Raw genomic sequence first — 20,641 nt, forward strand, 5'->3', positions numbered from 1 at the left:
CGGTATCCAGGGTAATGTCAGCATACCACCAAGAAGGACAAACCACATCCAACAGGATTAACTGTGGACGCAAGAGGAAGCTGTCTGAAAGGGATGTTCGGGTGCTAACCCGGATTGTATCCAAAAAACATAAAACCACGGCTGCCCAAATCACGGCAGAATTAAATGTGCACCTCAACTCTCCTGTTTCCACCAGAACTGTCCGTCGGGAGCTCCACAGGGTCAATATACACGGCCGGGCTGCTATAGCCAAACCTTTGGTCACTCGTGCCAATGCCAAACGTCGGTTTCAATGGTGCAAGGAGTGCAAATCTTGGGCTGTGGACAATGTGAAACATGTATTGTTCTCTGATGAGTCCACCTTTACTGTTTTCCCCACATCCGTGAGAGTTACGGTGTGGAGAAGCCCCAAAGAAGCGTACCACCCAGACTGTTGCATGCCCAGAGTGAAGCATGGGGGTGGATCAGTGATGGTTTGGGCTGCCATATCATGGCATTCCCTTGGCCCAATACTTGTGCTAGATGGGCGCGTCACTGCCAAGGACTACCGAACCATTCTGGAGGACCATGTGCATCCAATGGTTCAAACATTGTATCCTGAAGGCGGTGCCGTGTATCAGGATGACAATGCACCAATACACACAGCAAGACTGGTGAAAGATTGGTTTGATGAACATGAAAGTGAAGTTGAACATCTCCCATGGCCTGCACAGTCACCAGATCTAAATATTATTGAGCCACTTTGGGGTGTTTTGGAGAAGCGAGTCAGGAAACGTTTTCCTCCACCAGCATCACGTAGTGACCTGGCCACTATCCTGCAAGAAGAATGGCTTAAAATCCCTCTGACCACTGTGCAGGACTTGTATATGTCATTTCCAAGACGAATTGACGCTGTATTGGCCGCAAAAGGAGGCCCTACACCATACTAATAAATTATTGTGGTCTAAAACCAGGTGTTTCAGTTATTTTGTCCAACCCCTGTATATTAGTGATGGGAATTATGGCTTCTTGAAGGGAGTCGGATCTTTTGGCTCGGTTCCTTTTAAAGAGCCGTTCAAAAAAATGGCTCTTCGTTCTTCGGGAGGCGCTACTGGGTAAACTATAAGACACCCCCGATATTAATATAAAATTTTGCTACTTTGCCTTAAATGTAGGCCTAATTCAAACAACACTTACATGAGAAAAAAAGATTTATTTTAAAAGGAATAAAACTACAGAGAAGAGACAGACTGTGGTTACATTGCATTAAGTTTCAGAACAATCCTCTCTTGTATTTAACACAATTAAACAAGTTTATAGTTTATTTCTCAATTATTTGTCATTATACTACTAGCTCTCTGTGTGTGTGTGTGTGTGTGTGTGTGTGTGTGTGTGTGTGTCTCGCTTGCTCTCCGCGATACTGAAAGTGATTTCGGATTTGAATTTCGACAATAAACAGCTCTTATTACGAGTTATGATTAATTCCCTCTACTGATGCGAAGCTGAATGGGTGGATTACAGCCGATAAGAACTGCTCAGAAATAAAAGACTCGGTTCCTTTCGTTCATTTCAAAGATCTGTTCAATAGAATCGGATCGTTCGCGAACGACTCATCACTAGTATATATGCAGTTACCACTGACCATTTCAGTGAGTGCGCCTGTTTAGCGGAGTAGCCTTGTGATGTCAGGAACGAGATCAGTGAGCTTCAAATGCAGATCTGTCTCTGATAAAAGTGAGAGACCTACTGATAACTTTACTGATAACGTTTCGGAAATTCCGAGATGGAAACCGCGAACGTGAAGTATAGATGTAATGAAGTACGGTGGCTGCGTAGCCCAGAATATTTTTAAAAACACATTAGTTTTAATACAATTTGTTTTCATTAAACTGATTTTATTAAAACAGAATTATAAGAACTTTGAAACAGATTTTATTAGTAATTTACACAATTTGTTTCATATGATTTTTTTTAATTCATAATTATTAAATTATTTATTTTTTCGGTGCATGTAATTACTTTTCCGAGATTATCTGGCGTACCACCTCGTGCTGCTTCACGTACCACCAGTGGTACACGTACCACAGTTTGAGAACCACTGGACTAAAGGATTAGTTAACAATGGTCAAAGTTTTTTAGGCATCTTTGACTAAACTTGAGTCGCTGGAATAGGGATGTTACTAATAAACCTTATGAGCTGAGTGGTAGTGAGAATATCGCCTTAGTATGAGGCAACAAGACAAAAACAGGATATTTCACCTAAAAATCATACATAAAATACATTAATATGTCTATATGATTGTTTTTAAGGGTCACCCAGTGATAACTACTCTTTAAAAAAAGCAGAAGCTTATGGACTCACCCTTGTCGACTGAGGATGTTCTGTGCCTGTTGCTCAAAGAACATATCTCCTGGAGAGATGCCCTGGCGTGTGGACGGCAGAGAGGACCGGCGGGCAACGCGTGGTGACCTGGACACCGCTGCTACACCTCTGACTGGCTGAACTGGCATCTCCTCAGTGGGTGGGGCTTCTTGTGTACGTGGCCTATGGCTCCTGTCTGGTGTTCTCCGGTAGTTCTCCGAGTTCATGGCCTTCTCACTCTCTTGCCTTGCATCTACGCTCCTAGATGAAGTAAAAGAACCTGTTCGCTCCCTGGGTGGAGGAGGACCAGGATCAGGTCCGGGATTTGTGGACATGGAAACCCGGCCCACGCCCGAGCTGCTGTATTGCGGCCTCCGGGTGCTTCGTTCACGCCTCCTCTCTTCCTCTCGAAGAGGTTCCTGTTTCTGTCCACGCCCATCTTTAGCTTGTTTGGGCATAAGGTCAGACTCTCGGCGTGCCCGCGTGTATCTCGGCGCGCAATCCAAGTCCGATTCCTGGTCGAGGAGGATTCCGTAACGTTCCGACAACTGTCGCCGACGCTCGGCTTTGTAGCGGGCGATGCGCTCGGCTTTGGAACTGAGGCCGGCATCGTCTGACCCTCCAGGGTTGGGAGTTGAGTCGGTATGGATAGTAAATTGTGCACTGGACGGCCTTGTTTGTCTCTCTAAATCCTCCATCGCATCTTGAATGTAGTGTCTTACTGTGGAAAAATGAAAAAAAAAAGAGTAGTATGTGGTTTGGGACACAGTTCAAGTATTACAGTATTAAAGGATATTACACAGATGATGATAACAGATGTTGGGCAATGTCAGCACTTGCAATGGGTCACTGTTGGGACCACAAATTAAAGACATGGCCAACAGTCCACCAACCACATTTGAATCCACTTTGCTAATGCTTGGCCAAAGTTGAGCAAATGTTCGCAATTACATTGTGTAATGTACCCAAGTAATCGGGTCAAGGGATTGTCCAGCGTCAGCTAACATTACCCAGCCAAGTATTTAGACCATATACCCTTGACTGAGTGCCAGTTACAAGGTAAAACAAAAACATTACTACACACCTGGTTCAACAGAGTCTGAAGCACGTGTATATCGTGGAATATCTTCCTCCAGCAGTCGATTGGTCACTGAGCCAGGTGTGTATTCCATGCTTGTAGCCAGAGCGGTTGGCACATCGGTGTCTATACCTTCTAGCCGTCTCGCAATCCTCTCTTTCCTAGATTAATAAATGTATTATTATTGCAAACAAGCACATATGTATAGTGTCTTAAAAAGTCATTACCCAACCATCTTCTGTTCAAATGAATTACAAGCTTGGATTGTATCAGAAGGAAAAACACCTTCTGAACTGAGCCACCTAAAACCATAAATGTTCTTTATTTAAGCCACCCCAGAGTTGATTTATCTGTGTTTTTGGGTCTGCGTCCAATTAACTTTACTTCTTGTTTATAAGATGTTTAATGATCTAAAATCATTAAGTGCAAAATATATTAAATCACAGAGGATTTAACTTTTTCACAGCATTGTATGAATGAACATTTTCACAGTTTTGTTTTGGTGACTATTACAATCACATACTAAAAACAGAAGTTGAAAACATGTTTCTGGGTCTGCGTCCAATTAACTTTACTTCTTACTTAAGATCCCACCAGATTTATAACCCTGTTACTGAAAAGCATCCAGATCAACATGTTACCATTAGCATATTTTACAGTGATAATTGCATTAACTGGCTGACACTTCCCACTTATAATCAGTCCACAAGACTTTTGCTAGAGTGTTGGCAAAAAAGAGATGGTGTCATTGCCCCTCTAGATTGTCTAGCATTGATGTACTTTTGAATTTTCACCAGCCTTATAATGCTCTGTATATTTAGATACATTAATTGCCTTTAAGAGGGTCTGTTCCCTTTTGTCTAACTGGTGTGTCTCATTAGATCTGCCTTGTTTTAAATGCTCCAGGGAATTCATTTTAATGTTTTCTATGGACATTTTCTACCATACTGACCAGCCTTACAAAGAGATGGGATTTATACCCATGTACAAAGATTATTCTCCAGTGTCTTACATATGTGTTGTCAGTCAAGAAATGTATAAATAATTAATCTTAGTGCTTTCATTTTGACCTAATACAAACTTCAAAAAATCCATTTACAAGTGTTAATGACCCAACTCACCTCTTCATTTCTGGATTACTGTTGTTTGAGGTTTCAAAATGCTTCCTTAACTCTGAAACTATAGAAATTTGTTAGTGAAGTCAACAAAATCATAACACATGTATTTATTATTTTAATAATACATTACATTACAATACATTCTAATAATACATTCATAATATTATAATAATACATTTATTTATTATTTACACTATTTTATATTACTGAATTTTATTGAATGTGTATTGAATAAAGCCTAAGTATGGCTCACCGTTGGGCAGCAAAGCAAGAATTCTAGCATCAGTTTTCTTCTCTTCAAGGCAAAAGTCTTCAGTAAATCTGTAGAAACAGTATATTTACAGTATATTTACTGTTCTATAATTTACAGAAATCATACAAAACATTTGCAATGTTTTAAGATTGTAATTATTTCAGAAGCCTAGTTAAAGAATAAAAATCCATGGAGATGATGTAGTGAGACATGCTTAAAAAACCTAAGTGTGTCTGATTTTAAAGCTATCATGCAGCTATCAAGGACAGCAAGAAGTCCTCCACAGAATTTATTTAGTAGCAATCATTTTGGCTAAAAAAGGGTGCAACTAATTAGTGAATTAGTTGTTAAACAAAGGGACAGCTACATTTTACCAGGGTGTGTAATGTATTTTTTAAAGGATCAAAAACAGAACAAATTGTGGATACATTTTTTGTTTAATGATCTACAATCAGTGCAACATGTATTCAATCATAGGATACACTGTATGAATGCACATTTTCACCTTTTTGTTTTGGTGACTATTACAATCACATACTAAAAACAGAATTTTACAATTTTGTAACAGTTAAGCAATTAATACATACACCATAGTATTGAGCAACTTAAAGCCATTTAAAAAGGGCTTGGGCAATTTAAAGACCTATTTCAGAGAACTGCTTCAGTACCATGTTTCTGTGTGACATTTAGAGATGAACTGATACAGGGGTGTTGAGGACTCCGAATGCCCTCATGGTCTGTCACAGTAATTAGTATAGAGTTAAGCTTTTAATATTACATCAGTCGAGTTTTGCTTCCCCATGGCACCATGGCTGCACAGACTAAACATGCCACTCCAGTTACTATGAGTTGCAGTTGGCACATGCTGATACTTCATGCAATTCTAAAGACAAAGTGTCCATAAAGGTTTAATACTTCAAAGCATTTTCATGCTAAATGAATGGTTATTTCAGCAGGTCACAGGATTGACACTGGTTGTATGTGCTTGATGGGCCTGCCTGCAGTCCAGAGCTGTCTGTACCATAAATAGGAAAACGGTGACCATATACTGTTGAGAAGTCTTGTGTCAAACAATAGGCAGCAAAAATTGGACTTACAAAACTGCAACAGTATGGTTTGTTTGTTTGTTTATTAGGATTTTAACGTCATGTTTTGAGGTAGTTACTCGATACACAGGATTCATCAGTTCACGAGGTCATATCGAACACAGTCACGGATAATTTAGTGTCTCCAATTCACCTCACTTGCATGTCTTTGGACTGTTGGAGTGCTACCCACTTAGCCACCGTGCCACCCCGGCAACAGTATGGAAATCGCAAATAAAATAGAAATGCAGTGTTCAGGTGAGTCTTTGATAAGCAAAGATGATCAGAGGATCTCCAGTTTGTCAACAAATGTGTGAGAAAATGATTGAAATGTTTAAAAACATTGAACTTCGAAGAAAGATTGGAAGGGATTTGCATATTTCTCCCTCTACAGTGCATAATATCATTAAATCATTCAAGGAACCGGGAGAAATTTTAGTGCGTAAGGGCCAAGGGCGCAAGCTTAAACTAAACGCTTGTGATCTTCGATCCCTCAGGCGGCAACCAGATAATAAAATGCAATACCTCTACTGTGAGTAAAATAATTTGGCATTATAGTAAGTAGAAATACCAACTCCTTCTAATGTCCTACAATATTAATAGTGTTTTGACATTACCCATCAGGTATTGAGATTTGCTATGCCTATTTACACACCCAAAGCATGCTAGGTAAAGAATAGAACAGATGGACGTTTCTCCCTAATCTGTACAGACACAGGCAAACGCTAGACTAGAATAAACACATATTGAATCACAACATGAGGGTGAAGCAGATAACACCACAAAGGCAGCTCTGCTTTGTAAAAGCTTCATCCCTGCGACTAACTACACATTATTCAGTTTGCCTGTCAGACTGCAACTGCCGTTACTTTTAGTCTGTATGGTATTTTAAGATTTACATAATGGTTTCTGCTACTGTTTTTTTTTATTATGAATAAATAATTGTTGTCCAATAATTGATTATTGTTGACTTGATCATTTTCAACAGCTGAAGCAAATACACACCTTGGTGCTTTTGTCTGTGGCTGTGCAGGATTGCAGCTTTTGACTCAACTCCAAGCCCTGCAAAAGAAAAAAAAAATACTTGGATAGGAAACACTCATTCCTCACACTAGAACATCAGAGAAGAGCATACAATGTCTATATTTGGCTGTCAGCAAGTACTAGGCAAAAATCCCTGTATCCCTGTGAAGATATCATTTAATGATGGTGTAGTATGGGGTGGGTTACGTTTGAAAAGCAAATTCCTAGAACCAATGAGAAAATATACACAACTAGTCATTTAAAACACAACCATTTTAAGAACACATCAGAACACATCAAAAACCTAAACTATCACCCTTTCACAATTGGGGAAACAAACTACAAACTACCAAAACATGTCTGCCAAGAATAAGAAACAACTGGAATACAAGTATTGTTGTCCCCAGTCAAGCACGTTTTACATCACTATGTTTAATATAAAAATAAGGCCCCATAAAATGAGATTCGTTGCAGATCACAATGACAAAGAAACAGCAATCTGGATGAGCATTTTGGGGCCCAATAAACAAAAAAAAAACAAGCTATTTGGCCACAATGACCAGAACAGAACAGGTTTTTTTACAATGGACATTGTCTCAAAGCAACTTTACAGAATCCAGGACCAACAGACCAAAAACCCCTCTTGAGCAAGCAGGGCAGTAGCAAGGAAAAACTCAAAATATTAAAATTACAGGAAGAAACCTTGAGAGAAAACAGATTCATCCGGAACCCATCTCCTTGGGTGGCCTGGAGAATAATTTGAATGAATAGGATTTATACTAAATTAAATTAAAGTTCTAACTAGCCTAAAAAATAATAATAATAATAATAAAGTAAACAAAAGGAGAGGCATTTAAACACAGCAACACTGCACCTACTACTAAGGTGAGTGCTCAAGAATCTAAAGAGTTATACCAGGAGCTTGTTGATGGCTTAGAGACGTGAGAAACCATACACACACTGTGATAGGCTGAGTGTTAATATTATAAACCTGTTTGCAATAAGTTCACCTACAATAGGCAATTTTACCTAATAAAAAAGATGCATATATATATTTTTGACCATGTACTTTATTTGTCACATATACATATACAGATGTACAGTACAATTAAATTCTTTCTTCGCACATCCCAGCTTGTTTGGGATCAGAAGCTGGGGTCAGAGCGCAGGGTCAGCCATCGTACGGCGCCCCTGGAGCAGACAGGGTTAAGGGCCTCGCTCAAGGACCCAACAGTGGCTGCATAGCAGAGCCTGGATTTGAACCGCCAATTCTCCGGTTGATAGCCCAAAGCTCTACACACTAGTCTACCACTGTCCCTTGACTGTATATATAGTATATAAAGTCTAGAGGTGTTGAGAAGCATAAAGTATAGCTGTAATGAGAGCTACACACGGCTAATATAAAGTGGACAGGGTTGTGCACTGTGCAAGCACTCGCACAGTGCGAGTTGAGCCGTGGACTTTCTAAAAATACAGAAAGAGGAGGACAAGGTAAAAAATAACAGCACTTGCAGTTTTAAAACTGCAACCTCTCTCTGTAAGCATACACATCTCAGAACTATCAAATGCTACTACATGGTTTGATTGTGAATTTGTTAGTATTGGTTAATTGGTGTTTATTTCATGTACCATCATGGCTCTAAATACAGTATTTCTGCAGTACGTAACTTTTACTGATGGAAGGAAACAGTCAATTGTACAATATTTTAAAAACAAGACTAAACCAGGTCCAGATGTGTTATAGGAATCAATTTTGCAACCTTTTCCATGACTAAATGACTGGAACAAACTTTGTTGAATAATTTATTAAGTTAAAAAACAAACATGTAGCAACAAAGATTAACTTGGTGGTGTACAAAGTTCCAAAATAGCATTTCTGTTTGACGTCTTGTTTTACACACTTACACTTGGTTACATTTATGACAGGACAGGTCATTACAGGTTACACAAGATTTATTAGTTCAAGTCTTTTAACGTCAAACAGTCGCAGACAATTTTGTATCTCCAATTTAACTCACTTGCATGTCTGTGGACTGTGGGAGGAAACCCCCGCAGACACGGGGAAAACATGCAAACTCCACACAGAAAGGACCCAGACCACTCCACTTGGGAATCGAACCCAGGACCTTCTTGCTGTAAGTGCAACCAACCGAGCCGCCCCAGAATAGCATTTCATTTTGAGGCATTGCTCATTTCTTTTTAGTTGTTTTTATTATATAATTATATTTTAGTTATCAAGACGGCCGTGGCCTTAGTTACCACAAGCCGTAGCCTAGTGGTTAAGGTACTGGACTAGTAATCAGAAGGTCGCTGGTTCAAGCCTCACAGGTTGCTGCTGTTGGGCCCTTGAGCAAGGCCCTTAACCCTTAATTGCTTAGACTGTATACTGTACCTGTAATGTGAGTCGCTTTGGATAAAGGCGTCTGCTAAATGCCGAAAATGTCAATGAAAATGTAAATGACAGCTGATGAATTCTCTGTGCCCAAATAATAAGGCAAGCATCCATATCGACAAATTTAGGAATTGTCTGATCAGACCAGTCAAGCTTCTTCCTTTTCTCCAATGTCCAGTCTCAATACTGAATGCCCATTGTAGGTCCTTTCAGTTTGGCTGTTTTTTTTTTTTTTTTAAACTGGTCTGAGACTATACAGCCCAATACACAGACGGGTATAATGCCCCGTGTTGTGACACGTCGACCATTATTAAAACGATCTGCATTTTGAGCCACGGTAACCCATGTGGTCTATGCCAGATGCATAGCCTTCATATCCTTAAGCATCAATAAGCCTTGGCCAGCCGATCAGCCTGACGTTGGTTCTTGACTTGTCCCTCCTCAGACCATCGTCAGTGGGTACTCATCACTACTGCCTTGGAGGCATTTGCTTGTTTGGAACTACTTCATTCATGCTTTCTGGCCGTAATTATAATAATTCGGGACAGTGGTAGCCTAGTGGGTAGAGCTTTGAGCTATCAACCGAAGGTTGGCGGTTCAAATCCAGGCTCTGCTATGCAGCCACTGTTGGGTCCTTGAGCGAGGCCCTTAACCCTGTCTGCTCCAGGGGCGCCGTACGATGGCTGACCCTGCGCTCTGACCCCAGCTTCCAAACAAGCTGGGATATGCGAAGAAAGATTTCATTGTACTGTACACCTGTATATGTATACATGACAAATAAAGGATCTTATCTTATATATATATATATATCTAATCTAGACAATATAAGCCTTTCTGCATGTTATTAATTCCATCTTTGTTAGACAAATCCCACAAAAACCAATAAATCCTGCAGCACCAGCAGTGCAACAGGGAGCAGAATCTTACCTTGACTGCACTTAGCAACATGACTCAAATAGTTAGTAATCCACGGGTTCTGAATCATGGTGCGAATGAAAAAGTACAAGAATAAACCCGAAGGAAAAAATGAGTCTTTTTTAAAAATTTGATCTAGATAGAGAGACGTGGAGGAAGCCCAGACTCTAGCACAACCCTGGAGGGTTCGGCCAAACGAATACACATCGCTGAGGGTAAGAGATCCAAAGAGAGAGAGAGAGAGGGAGAGAAGGCAGGAGCGAGAGATGTTAAAGCTGCTCGCAGGCTGTAATTTGATTGCAGGCAGAAATTAGCCTGGGTGATAAAAGTGGACTCTTGGAGCACGGTGAATTCCCAGACTTATGACACGAACACATGCCAAAAAAAGTTTAAAGGTGTTATTTATTCAGTAGTGTGTGCTTTCCTGTTTCTGTTTGAATGATGCCCGACTGATCAAATAATTTCACAGTAAACACATGCCAGTCCTTTTATAAATGTAGAGACAGTGAACCATTCCGTACCACATTGGCAGGGCGATTAATCACACTGTTTATGCACTAAACATTCAAGTCACCCTGAGATGCTTAAATGATTGCCGCTCACGTGGCGCAGCGATAAAATACGCTAGCACACCAGAGCTGGGATTTCTAATACATCATATCAAATGAACAACGTTTGGCTGTTGTTCATCCAGGTGAGGGAGCCGGATAAGGACCTCATAACTGATGCAATTATGACCTCTGCTGATGAGGGTGTGGCTCTCCGTGCACAAGGCTGATTGGCATCTTTTCGCGCAAATGAAAAGATGCAGTCGGGTACTGCTCACGTGTCGGAGGAGGCGTGTGTCAGTTCTCTCTCTTCAATCAGAGGCGGGGGTCAGCACCAGTAGAGAGGAAGCATAACGCAATCAGGTACAAATTGGATGAGCAAAAAAAAATTATTGGCGTATGTTCCCACTGTAAAACAAGCATCATGTCCACAACAGTCATGAAAAAGCTGGTTGATCCCAGTGGAACTAACATTGCAAATCGAAACAGGATGGCAGATAGGGTCTGCAATGCAGAAAATGCAAAAATTTTGGTTTTGGAAGGTAATAAACAAATGGAATGTTTGTTTGTTTATTTATGACAGGAACGGTAGTTACTCATTACACAAGGTTCATCAGTTCACAAGGTTATATCAAACACACTCATGGACAATTTAGTGTCTCTAATTCACCTCACTTGCATGTCTTTGGACTGTGGGAGGAAACCGGAGCACCCGGAGGAAACCCACACAGACACGGGGAGAACATGCAAACTCCACACAGAAAGGACCCGGACCGCCCCACCTGGGGATCGAACCCAGGACCTTCTTGCTACCCATTTAGCGCCACTGTGCCGCCACAAATGGAATGTATAAACACAGACAGGTGCGTAATTTAGAGATTTGTTTCCGATATAAAGAAACCATTACATTTTTATCTTTTAGCAAATGCTTTAAAAGCACGTGTTTCTCGATCTCTGTGAATTCCTAAGTGCTGCCCCAGGGTATCACCACACCTCTATATCACAAGCGGCAAATGGTCCATTAACCACTGCTTTACATCATGGCAAGAACCAATACGTACATATGAAAACTGAAGCCACAGAATTTCTCATCATGCTGATATAAAATATATAGTTCAATTTTCTTTGACAAACAGCAATAACAAGCGTCCTCAGTGTTAGATTATAAGGTAAGATTCTTAAATGACAGAACTGCCAATACAATATCATGATGCTTGATCATAATGTTTAAATAATGCCAATTTAAAAGGTAAGAATGAAAAGCTTGGTGTGGTTAGTGGCTGAGTACAGGAGGATAACATGTAATACCCATTATTTAAAGGGAACAAAGATATTTTAGACAAGCATTATGGCAGTATGTATGTGTAGTATACTGTAAGGACACCATTGTTCCTTAAGTCAATGCGCTTTAGTCATTGCAAAAAGCTGAATAAAATCCAGATGATCTGAACATTATATGCCTTCAACTTGAATTTCTTATGTGCCTGTTCACAAACCACAGTCCATAAAGACATGGTTTGATAAGTTTGGTGTGCAGAAACCCCAGTGGCCTGCACATATCTAACGCCATTGGGATGAATTAGAACACTGATCATGAGCCTTCAGCTTTCAGAGCGGTCACAAAAACAGAGACGCACTCGAACCTTGCGTAAACTCTCTAGAATAAAGTGGGGACCGTAATAGGTGCAAATCCATCCGGCAACACCATATTCATGTTCACGATTTTGAGATTGGATGTCCGACAGACTCATGGTCAGGTGCCCACATACTTCTGGCCATGTAATGTATCTATATTTTTGGAAGCCCTACATTTAGAACCCAGTGCAGCCTTAGCCAACATAACAGCACTGAGACTTGATAAGACTGGAGAATACAAAGCAAAGACTAAGAGCGTTCTAGGTGCAGAGGGGGGGGGGGTCATCCGTATTGATTTTGGGGTGGACAAAATGTAAACGGGCACTGCCGCCAATGGGGATAGGACAACGATGTTTGTAAAAACACTAAAATAAAAGTTATATAAGAGCTGTTTTGTAACTCAAGTAACTCAAGGTATGTGTACAAGGTAATATTTCTACAAGAAGTCACTAGAGGGCAAAGCAATGTAGGATGAAGAAGAATAATGCTAGAATATTTCTGATGCAGGAAAATCAACATAAATAATTGTGTGTACTTAAGACATCTGACTTCTTCACCTTAGTCAAATGCTTATATAAAAAGAGACAAGTCATTACAGTTACATTAATGATTCTGCTTCATATATTATGATAAATCATAAACAAATCACTGAGTTAATCAAAAATAATACTCTTATTTCCAGCATAAACACCATATTGTGATAGATCTCAAACAAAATGTCAGATTTGTAAAACAGAATGCAAGTTTTGTACACACAGTCATTTTCCCTGCCCCTTTACCACCTTCAAACACCCTTTATAAGGTAATGTGTGCTCCAATTGGCTAAAAGGATAGTACGTGGGTGGGGGGACTTGTTTACAATGTGGAACTGTCCATGTGCTTCACTGTTGACTTTATTTACTCCACTGATTTTTTAGGAACAGTCTACAGCGTTTGACATTTCACAGCCATCGCCAATAAGCATGATTCTATTATTCATGCCGATCATTTCTAACACAGTCCTACTGTTCAAAACAACCTCATAAACCTGAAGCTGCTAATGATCCCACTCAGAGATTCTTTATGAGGTCTATTAGCATGTTTGGTTCCGTCAACCAATCAAAATTACTGGTTTTCTTAAATATTTTGGCATACACTGTTAGTCTTAAACCTTATTTCTATCTAAAGCATGCATAAACACTTAGCTCTTAATATATAGCACAAATAGTCCATCACTGTACTGTACAATAAGGATTTATGTGGTTTCCAAGGAACAAAGCTGTTTACACAAGACCAAATGAAGCTAGAAAGTTTCTGTTTGGACAACAAAATACCAGAAGGTAACAAATCTTAGCCTGCATTTAGAAGCACATATTACAGCTTATTTATATGCACACAATTTCTATACAATTAAAATTGGTGCACAGCTACACTTTGTAAACTAAGAATATCAAAACCCCAACATATTTTATATGTATATTATATTTGCATCATGTTCCAGCATAAAGGTAGAACTATAATGTTTAGTTAGCATTTGTAAATGTTTAGTTCTGCTGTTCCACACTACTGCCATTCTTTTTCTTCAATAAAACATTAATACAATAAACTGAGGCTGTTATTAGTTAAAAGAAAGATAAAATGTGCCTAGTACTTAACATTTAAAAATACTCCTTAAGAGAAAAAAATAATTGTGATGAGACGCCACTTTTTTCAGCAACCAAAGCCTCAAAGATGGATAACCTGGGGCTTCGTATATGTGCGATATGGCATTGATTTTTTATACAGCTACCCATAACAAAATCCTAAATTCACCCAGCTTACTGCTGAAGGCTATTTTACATTCCGACTGAGCATGAAGACTCCAGATCTCTGCCTCCTCTCTTTGCCTTTATTAGGTCACAGTGTAGAGAAAAGGCATAGTACAGTCTGTTTAACTTGTCCTGAACTGCAGGCACCACAGTGAGACAGTCCAGTCTCAAAGAGCTGTGCTGTGCTTACAAAAGCCATCAAACCTCAATAAGCTGAGAGCTTGCATGAAAAGATGCGAAAACAGAGGCATCAGAAGCTTGTTGGCACCAAAAAGGCTTAGTAGAGGTCATTAAGGCAAAAGAGTGGAAGGCCCAGGGGTTGAAACAGTGGATATGAACATTTGTTCAGAGAACTAGATGTTTTTCATTTAAATTAAAAATTGCTTATTTGTTTTAATGAATGTCCTCTTTGTTATTTATTTATATTATTTATTATATTATTATATTATATTATTTATTAGGATTTTAACATCAGTATTTACTCACTTTTGACTACATTCATGACTTTACAGGTTATTACTTGTTACACAAGATTCATCAGTTCAAGTCTTTAATGTCAAACACAGTCATGGACAATCAAGTATCTCCAGTTCACCTCACTTGCATGTTTTTAGACTGTGGGAGGAAAACGGAACTCCCGGAGGAAAGCCATGCAGACACGGGGAGAACATGCAAACCCAACACAGACAGGACCCGGACCGCTCCGCCTGGGAATCGAACCAAAGACCTTCTTGCTGTAAGGCAACAGTGCTACCAACTAAGCCAACGTGCCACCTCCTCTTTGTTAAATGAGAAATCTTGTATATTTTTATTCAACTCTACATCACCACAATACCTTTCAAGGTGTGTGGGGTTGAATATTTCGGTATTGTGACCGCATATTTATTTCCACTAGCCTTTTCCTCCTGATAAGGTTTGTGGTGGGTTTGGTGCCGCCCAGAAACAATAGGTGCAAAAATACACCCTGCACAGGACGAGAATCCATCAAAAGGCAAAACATTTTCATACACTTACATACTACATCACACATGGTGGCAACTGTAAGTGTGATTGGAACCTGGAAGTATCCAGAGGAAACCCACACTCAGGAAGTGTGTGCAATTCCACAAGGCCACCACAAGAGTGTTAATGAACCTTTGCCTAGATAGAAGATCTAAAACAGCACTGGATAGATACAGGGGTTGGACAAAATAACTGAAACACCTGTCATTTTAGTGTGGGAGGTTTCATGGCTAAATTGGACCAGTCTGGTGGCCAATCTTCATTAATTGCACATTGCACCAGTAAGAGCAGAGTGTGAAGGTTCAATTAGCAGGGTAAGAGCACAGTTTTGCTCAAAATATTGCAATGCACACAACATTATGGGTGACATACCAGAGTTCAAAAGAGGACAAATTGTTGGTGCACGTCTTGCTGGCGCATCTGTGACCAAGACAGCAAGTCTTTGTGATGTATCAAGAGCCACGATATCCAGGGTAATGTCAGCATACCACCAAGAAGGACAAACCACATCCAACAGGATTAACTGTGGACGCAAGAGGAAGCTGTCTGAAAGGGATGTTCGAGTGCTAACCCGGATTGTATCCAAAAAACATAAAACCACGGCTGCCCAAATCACGGCAGAATTAAATGTGCACCTCAACTCTCCTGTTTCCACCAGAACTGTCCGTCGGGAGCTCCACAGGGTCAATATACACGGCCGGGCTGCTATAGCCAAACCTTTGGTCACTCGTGCCAATGCCAAACGTCGGTTTCAATGGTGCAAGGAGCGCAAATCTTGGGCTGTGGACAATGTGAAACATGTATTGTTCTCTGATGAGTCCACCTTTACTGTTTTCCCCACATCCGGGAGAGTTACGGTGTGGAGAAGCCCCAAAGAAGCGTACCACCCAGACTGTTGCATGCCCAGAGTGAAGCATGGGGGTGGATCAGTGATGGTTTGGGCTGCCATATCATGGCATTCCCTTGGCCCAATACTTGTGCTAGATGGGCGCGTCACTGCCAAGGACTACCGAGACTACCGAACCATTCTGGAGGACCATGTGCATCCAATGGCGGTGCCGTGTATCAGGATGACAATGCACCAATACACACAGCAAGACTGGTGAAAGATTGGTTTGATGAACATGAAAGTGAAGTTGAACATCTCCCATGGCCTGCACAGTCACCAGATCTAAATATTATTGAGCCACTTTGGGGTGTTTTGGAGAAGCGAGTCAGGAAACGTTTTCCTCCACCAGCATCACGTAGTGACCTGGCCACTATCCTGCAAGAAGAATGGCTTAAAATCCCTCTGACCACTGTGCAGGACTTGTATATGTCATTTCCAAGACGAATTGACGCTGTATTGGCCGCAAAAGGAGGCCCTACACCATACTAATAAATTATTGTGGTCTAAAACCAGGTGTTTCAGTTATTTTGTCCAACCCCTGTAGAAACCTAGTCTTTCCAAAGATATTACCTAAAACGAAGTGTATTTGTTTGTATGTGACAATCTTCCAAAAACTCTCATGGGTGTTTGATAAGGCTGGTAGCTGGTACATGCAACGGCCGAGCAAAGGTCACATGACAGTTTTGTTTATATTGATCAGGTTAGAAAAACTTTATACTTATTAGCAGTAACTCAACTGGACCAATGTCATACCAGCACATCTACCATAGGAGTATGAGTACTATCAGTAAGTCAGGCACACAGCAAATGGCTAAAGAATTACCACATTCTTTTCTAATTCATACTATTCAAGTTGGTCGAACTTTTATACACAAATAAAGCTATTAAAATAAATAAATGTAGCACTTCAGTTGCATTGCAGATTGTGTTGTAATGTCTGTAGAAAGAACTACTCACGGGTCCATAAGGTTCTACACAAGACGTTGTCAGTTTATTTTGACAAAGCAGGCAGGTGCAACTAATTTAACAGCTGCAATGCTGGTGCCTGGCCAACAGTTACCACAGAGGAGAAACTCAGACGCATAGCTAAAGTAATGGCTAAAACCATCACATGAAGTTTACCTCACACCATTCATTCATTAACAAACTGTTTCTAGCGAGATCTGATGACAGAATTAGCAGTCATGGGAGTGGTTTAACACTTGAACCTTGAAGTAAAGGTCAAACTAGAACTAGTTGGCAACAATAAACACCAACAGCCCAACATAAAGGCTAGTCTTATTGTCTGATTAAAATTCAAATCTTCAAACAAATGTACATTAAATTTACTCCAGCACGTCTTCAGATTTAGTCTATTGTGCATTTAGTCTATTGACCTGATGACACTGTTAGTCTTTCGACCATGAGGAATCTCAAACGTAAACAGACTGAGGCTGCCAAGCATAGACATGCCAGCAATAAGGCACCAACCAGCTCAAGTTACACTGCTGCACTGCTGTGATCAAGCTTTGAGGAACAGCCTGTCCTAACATTTGTATTTATGATGCATCCAAACACAAATGTCACAAAATGTCAAAAACAAACACAGACAAGCATTAGAATGGGGATCACATTCAAATTAAGAAGTCTGTGCTAATGTCGGTCATACAAATATAAAATAACTACAATTTCTTTTAAAGTTTGTTTGTTTATTAGGATTTTTTACACTGTGGTTACATTCATGACAGGAAACAGTAGTTACACAAGGTTCATCAGTTCACAAGGTTATACCAAACACAGTCTTGGACAATTTAGTTTGTCCAATTCACCTCACTTGCATGTCTTTGGACTGTGGGAGGAAACCGGAGATCCCAGAGGGAACCCACGCGGACATGGGGAGAACATGCAAACTCCACACAGAAAGGACCTGGACCGCCCCCACTTGCGGATCGAACCCAGGACCTTCTTGCTGTGAGCCGACAGTGCTACCCACACCGTGCAGCCCCCAATTTCTTTTAATACTGAGTCAATTAATAAACATTAAATATACAATGATGAGGGTAAAAATTGCCATCTGCTTTTAAGAATTAATAAAAAGTCCAGGACATGATACAAAAACATGATAGGAACTAAAATACAAAGCAGGGTCACAATAAACTTTCTATGGGAGCTTTGTTAAACATCATTAGACAACAGATGCAAATAGTTCATAGTTTAAAGACCTTTAGTATTATAAAGTATTATGGTATATTTAATGTAATACTGAAAAAGCATTAATAATGAACCTTATGTTTGCTAGTACATTTCACAACAGACTGTCACAGTTACATAATTACAGCTTTGTATTGGCCAACACCAGCTCAGCTATATTATCAGTGACTTTATTATTGTAATCAAATTGCATTGCCATCACCAATTAAATGTTTGTAGTGTTTAACCAAGTAATGGGAACTCTTCAATGTTGTACAGTAATAGGTTTAAATATTAAGGGTTTGTTTGTTTGTTTATTAGGATTTTAACGTCATGTTTTACACATTTGGTTACAGGAAACAGTAGTCACACAAGGTTCATCAGTTCACAAGGTTATACCAAACACAGTCTTGGACAATTTAGTGTCTCCAATTCACCTCACTTGCATGTTTTTGGACTGTGAAAGGAAACCAGAGCACCCGGAGTGAACCCACACAGACACGGGAGAACATGCAAACTCCACACAGAAAGGACCCGGAGCGCCCCACCTGGGGATCGAACCCAGGACCTTCTTGCTGTGAGGCGACAGTGCTACCCACTTGGCCACCGTGCCACCCTAAATATTAAGTAATATAATATACAGTTATAACACGCATATAACAAGCAGTTCCAACCAAACAATCTGATTATTTTCACCATACGTGTATCATTTCACTGACCACTGGTTAATAACTAATGATAAGTGGCCCATCCAGCCTCTAATAACAGTATAACCACAAGTAAGGAAGAAAAAAATTGATGGCAATTAATTATTATGCAAGCTAAAAAGAATATAGACTTATAAAGAAAATGTTTAGTAGCATGGACATGGACAAACAGAACTAGCAGAAAGAAAGTGGTCACTGTCAGGTCAAAGCCCACTGACACATATGTGGCAGAAAAGCTGTTAAATGCCTCAAAAGTACTGACTGAGCCAGACTAAACAGGCTGCATTCTACACATTCATAAAATAAGTTAATTCTAGCCAATAACAAGTGTTAAATCTAGAATATAAGACGACAGGCACCTGTGTTGATGATCTGATTCTGGAGGCCGGTGCAGGTCGGCTTTTCAAACTATCCAGACTTCATGTCAGTCCAGCAAACAGAAAAGCTTTAAATCTTGAAGTCAAAAGCATTTAACAAAGGAAAATGTGTGACAAATTTGTCTGTAAAAAAAATGTATATATATCCCAGGGGGGTCATCAAAATTATCCTGTCATGAAGCTCCGCAAATGTTCAGTGCCAGTAAAAACATTTCTGTTGATATAAGAGAAGCTGCAACTGCAAATGTTCTAAATTTCTCTCTAAGGTACCAGCGCTGGAGTTCCAGAATGACACATCAAACTACTACGGAGAGGCAGAGGTGGGTGATGGGCCGGGAAGATCGAGTCCCGTGTGCATGCAACACACGGGAGAGGTAACCTCATCCAGCAGACTCCATGTATGGGCCTGAGAGAGGAACACAGCGAAAGGGGAATCTGCCATAAATAGCCAGAGAAAAGAGGGAGACTGAATCAGCTGTCCAGTAGCACTGGTCGTGCTGTAGTGTTGGGACAAGGGTGGGCAATAAAGCAAAATTCCTCAGTAATGGTACAAGTCATTTCAATTCCCAGTAACACACAGCTGAAATAATAAATGTACTGTATATACTTTAGTTTTGGCTTTTTCCTATGAGCAAAAACTATTTGATACATTTGAGTTATTTGTAGGGATTATTGGGGTTATTGCAGGGATTCAGGATAAGTGATGGATCATGCAGCAACTCGGGTCTAGGGCTGCACGATATTGGAAAAAACTGACATCGCGATTTTTTTTTTCCTGCGATATATATTGCGATATAAAAAAAATGCAGGAATTTTCACCACATTATTAATAATATTAATAATGCATGTATCTTACTCTAAATAAGGGGCTCATCTGTAAAAAGGGTGGTGCCTACAAGCATGGCTGGATTACTGACCGGGCCAGTGCCCAGGGGCCCTCGAGGTTAGGGGGCCCTAGCCATGCCTTTGGGGCCTCTAGACTTCTACAGAAGTCGTTCACCATGGGTCCTTGATATTCTAGGGACCTATAAATTGGCAGGCAAGCTACCGGATGCGCTGACTCTACAAGGGGAGGGGGTGTGTGCCTGAATGAGCGTTGTTCCACCGAGGGGGAGGGGGTGTGGCAGAGGCAGCACCTATCACATGCGACCGAGAGCTGGTTCACCAAGGGGAGGGGGGCGTGGTGCGAGGAGGGACGCAGAGACTAAGTGCCTTTCAATACATTGTAGACTGGGGCAACTCAATATTTTGAACACTTTTAAAGGGTGCCGTGACTGAGCAAAGGTTGAGAAACACTGGTTTAATGTATTAATCTATTTATG

General features: G+C 40.4%; 1 protein-coding gene and 1 long non-coding RNA gene across 2 annotated transcripts in view; both read right to left on the bottom strand.

Annotated features, from left to right (window-relative positions):
• The window catches only part of svilb (supervillin b), a 42,930-nt gene extending 38,119 nt beyond the window's left edge, over positions 1-4,811 (bottom strand). The window contains exons 1-4 of the mRNA XM_062988048.1: positions 4,791-4,811; positions 4,541-4,598; positions 3,426-3,580; positions 2,342-3,062 (exon numbers count right to left, since the gene is read on the bottom strand). Coding sequence (XP_062844118.1) covers positions 2,342-3,062; positions 3,426-3,580; positions 4,541-4,548 — 884 coding nt within the window. The 5' untranslated portion in view covers positions 4,549-4,598; positions 4,791-4,811. The remainder of the gene's footprint in view (positions 1-2,341; positions 3,063-3,425; positions 3,581-4,540; positions 4,599-4,790) is intronic.
• A 33-nt stretch (positions 4,812-4,844) lies between these two features.
• Positions 4,845-19,419, bottom strand: LOC134302836 (uncharacterized). Its single transcript, XR_010007589.1, has 3 exons — positions 19,302-19,419; positions 6,881-6,937; positions 4,845-4,858 (listed from the first exon to the last, which is right to left on the bottom strand). It is a non-coding gene; the product is annotated as an uncharacterized LOC134302836 (long non-coding RNA).
• Between the last annotated feature and the right edge of the window lie 1,222 nt (positions 19,420-20,641).

The sequence above is a fragment of the Trichomycterus rosablanca genome, chromosome 25 (genome assembly GCF_030014385.1).
Source record: "Trichomycterus rosablanca isolate fTriRos1 chromosome 25, fTriRos1.hap1, whole genome shotgun sequence".
In the NCBI taxonomy this organism is placed as follows: domain Eukaryota; kingdom Metazoa; phylum Chordata; class Actinopteri; order Siluriformes; family Trichomycteridae; genus Trichomycterus; species Trichomycterus rosablanca.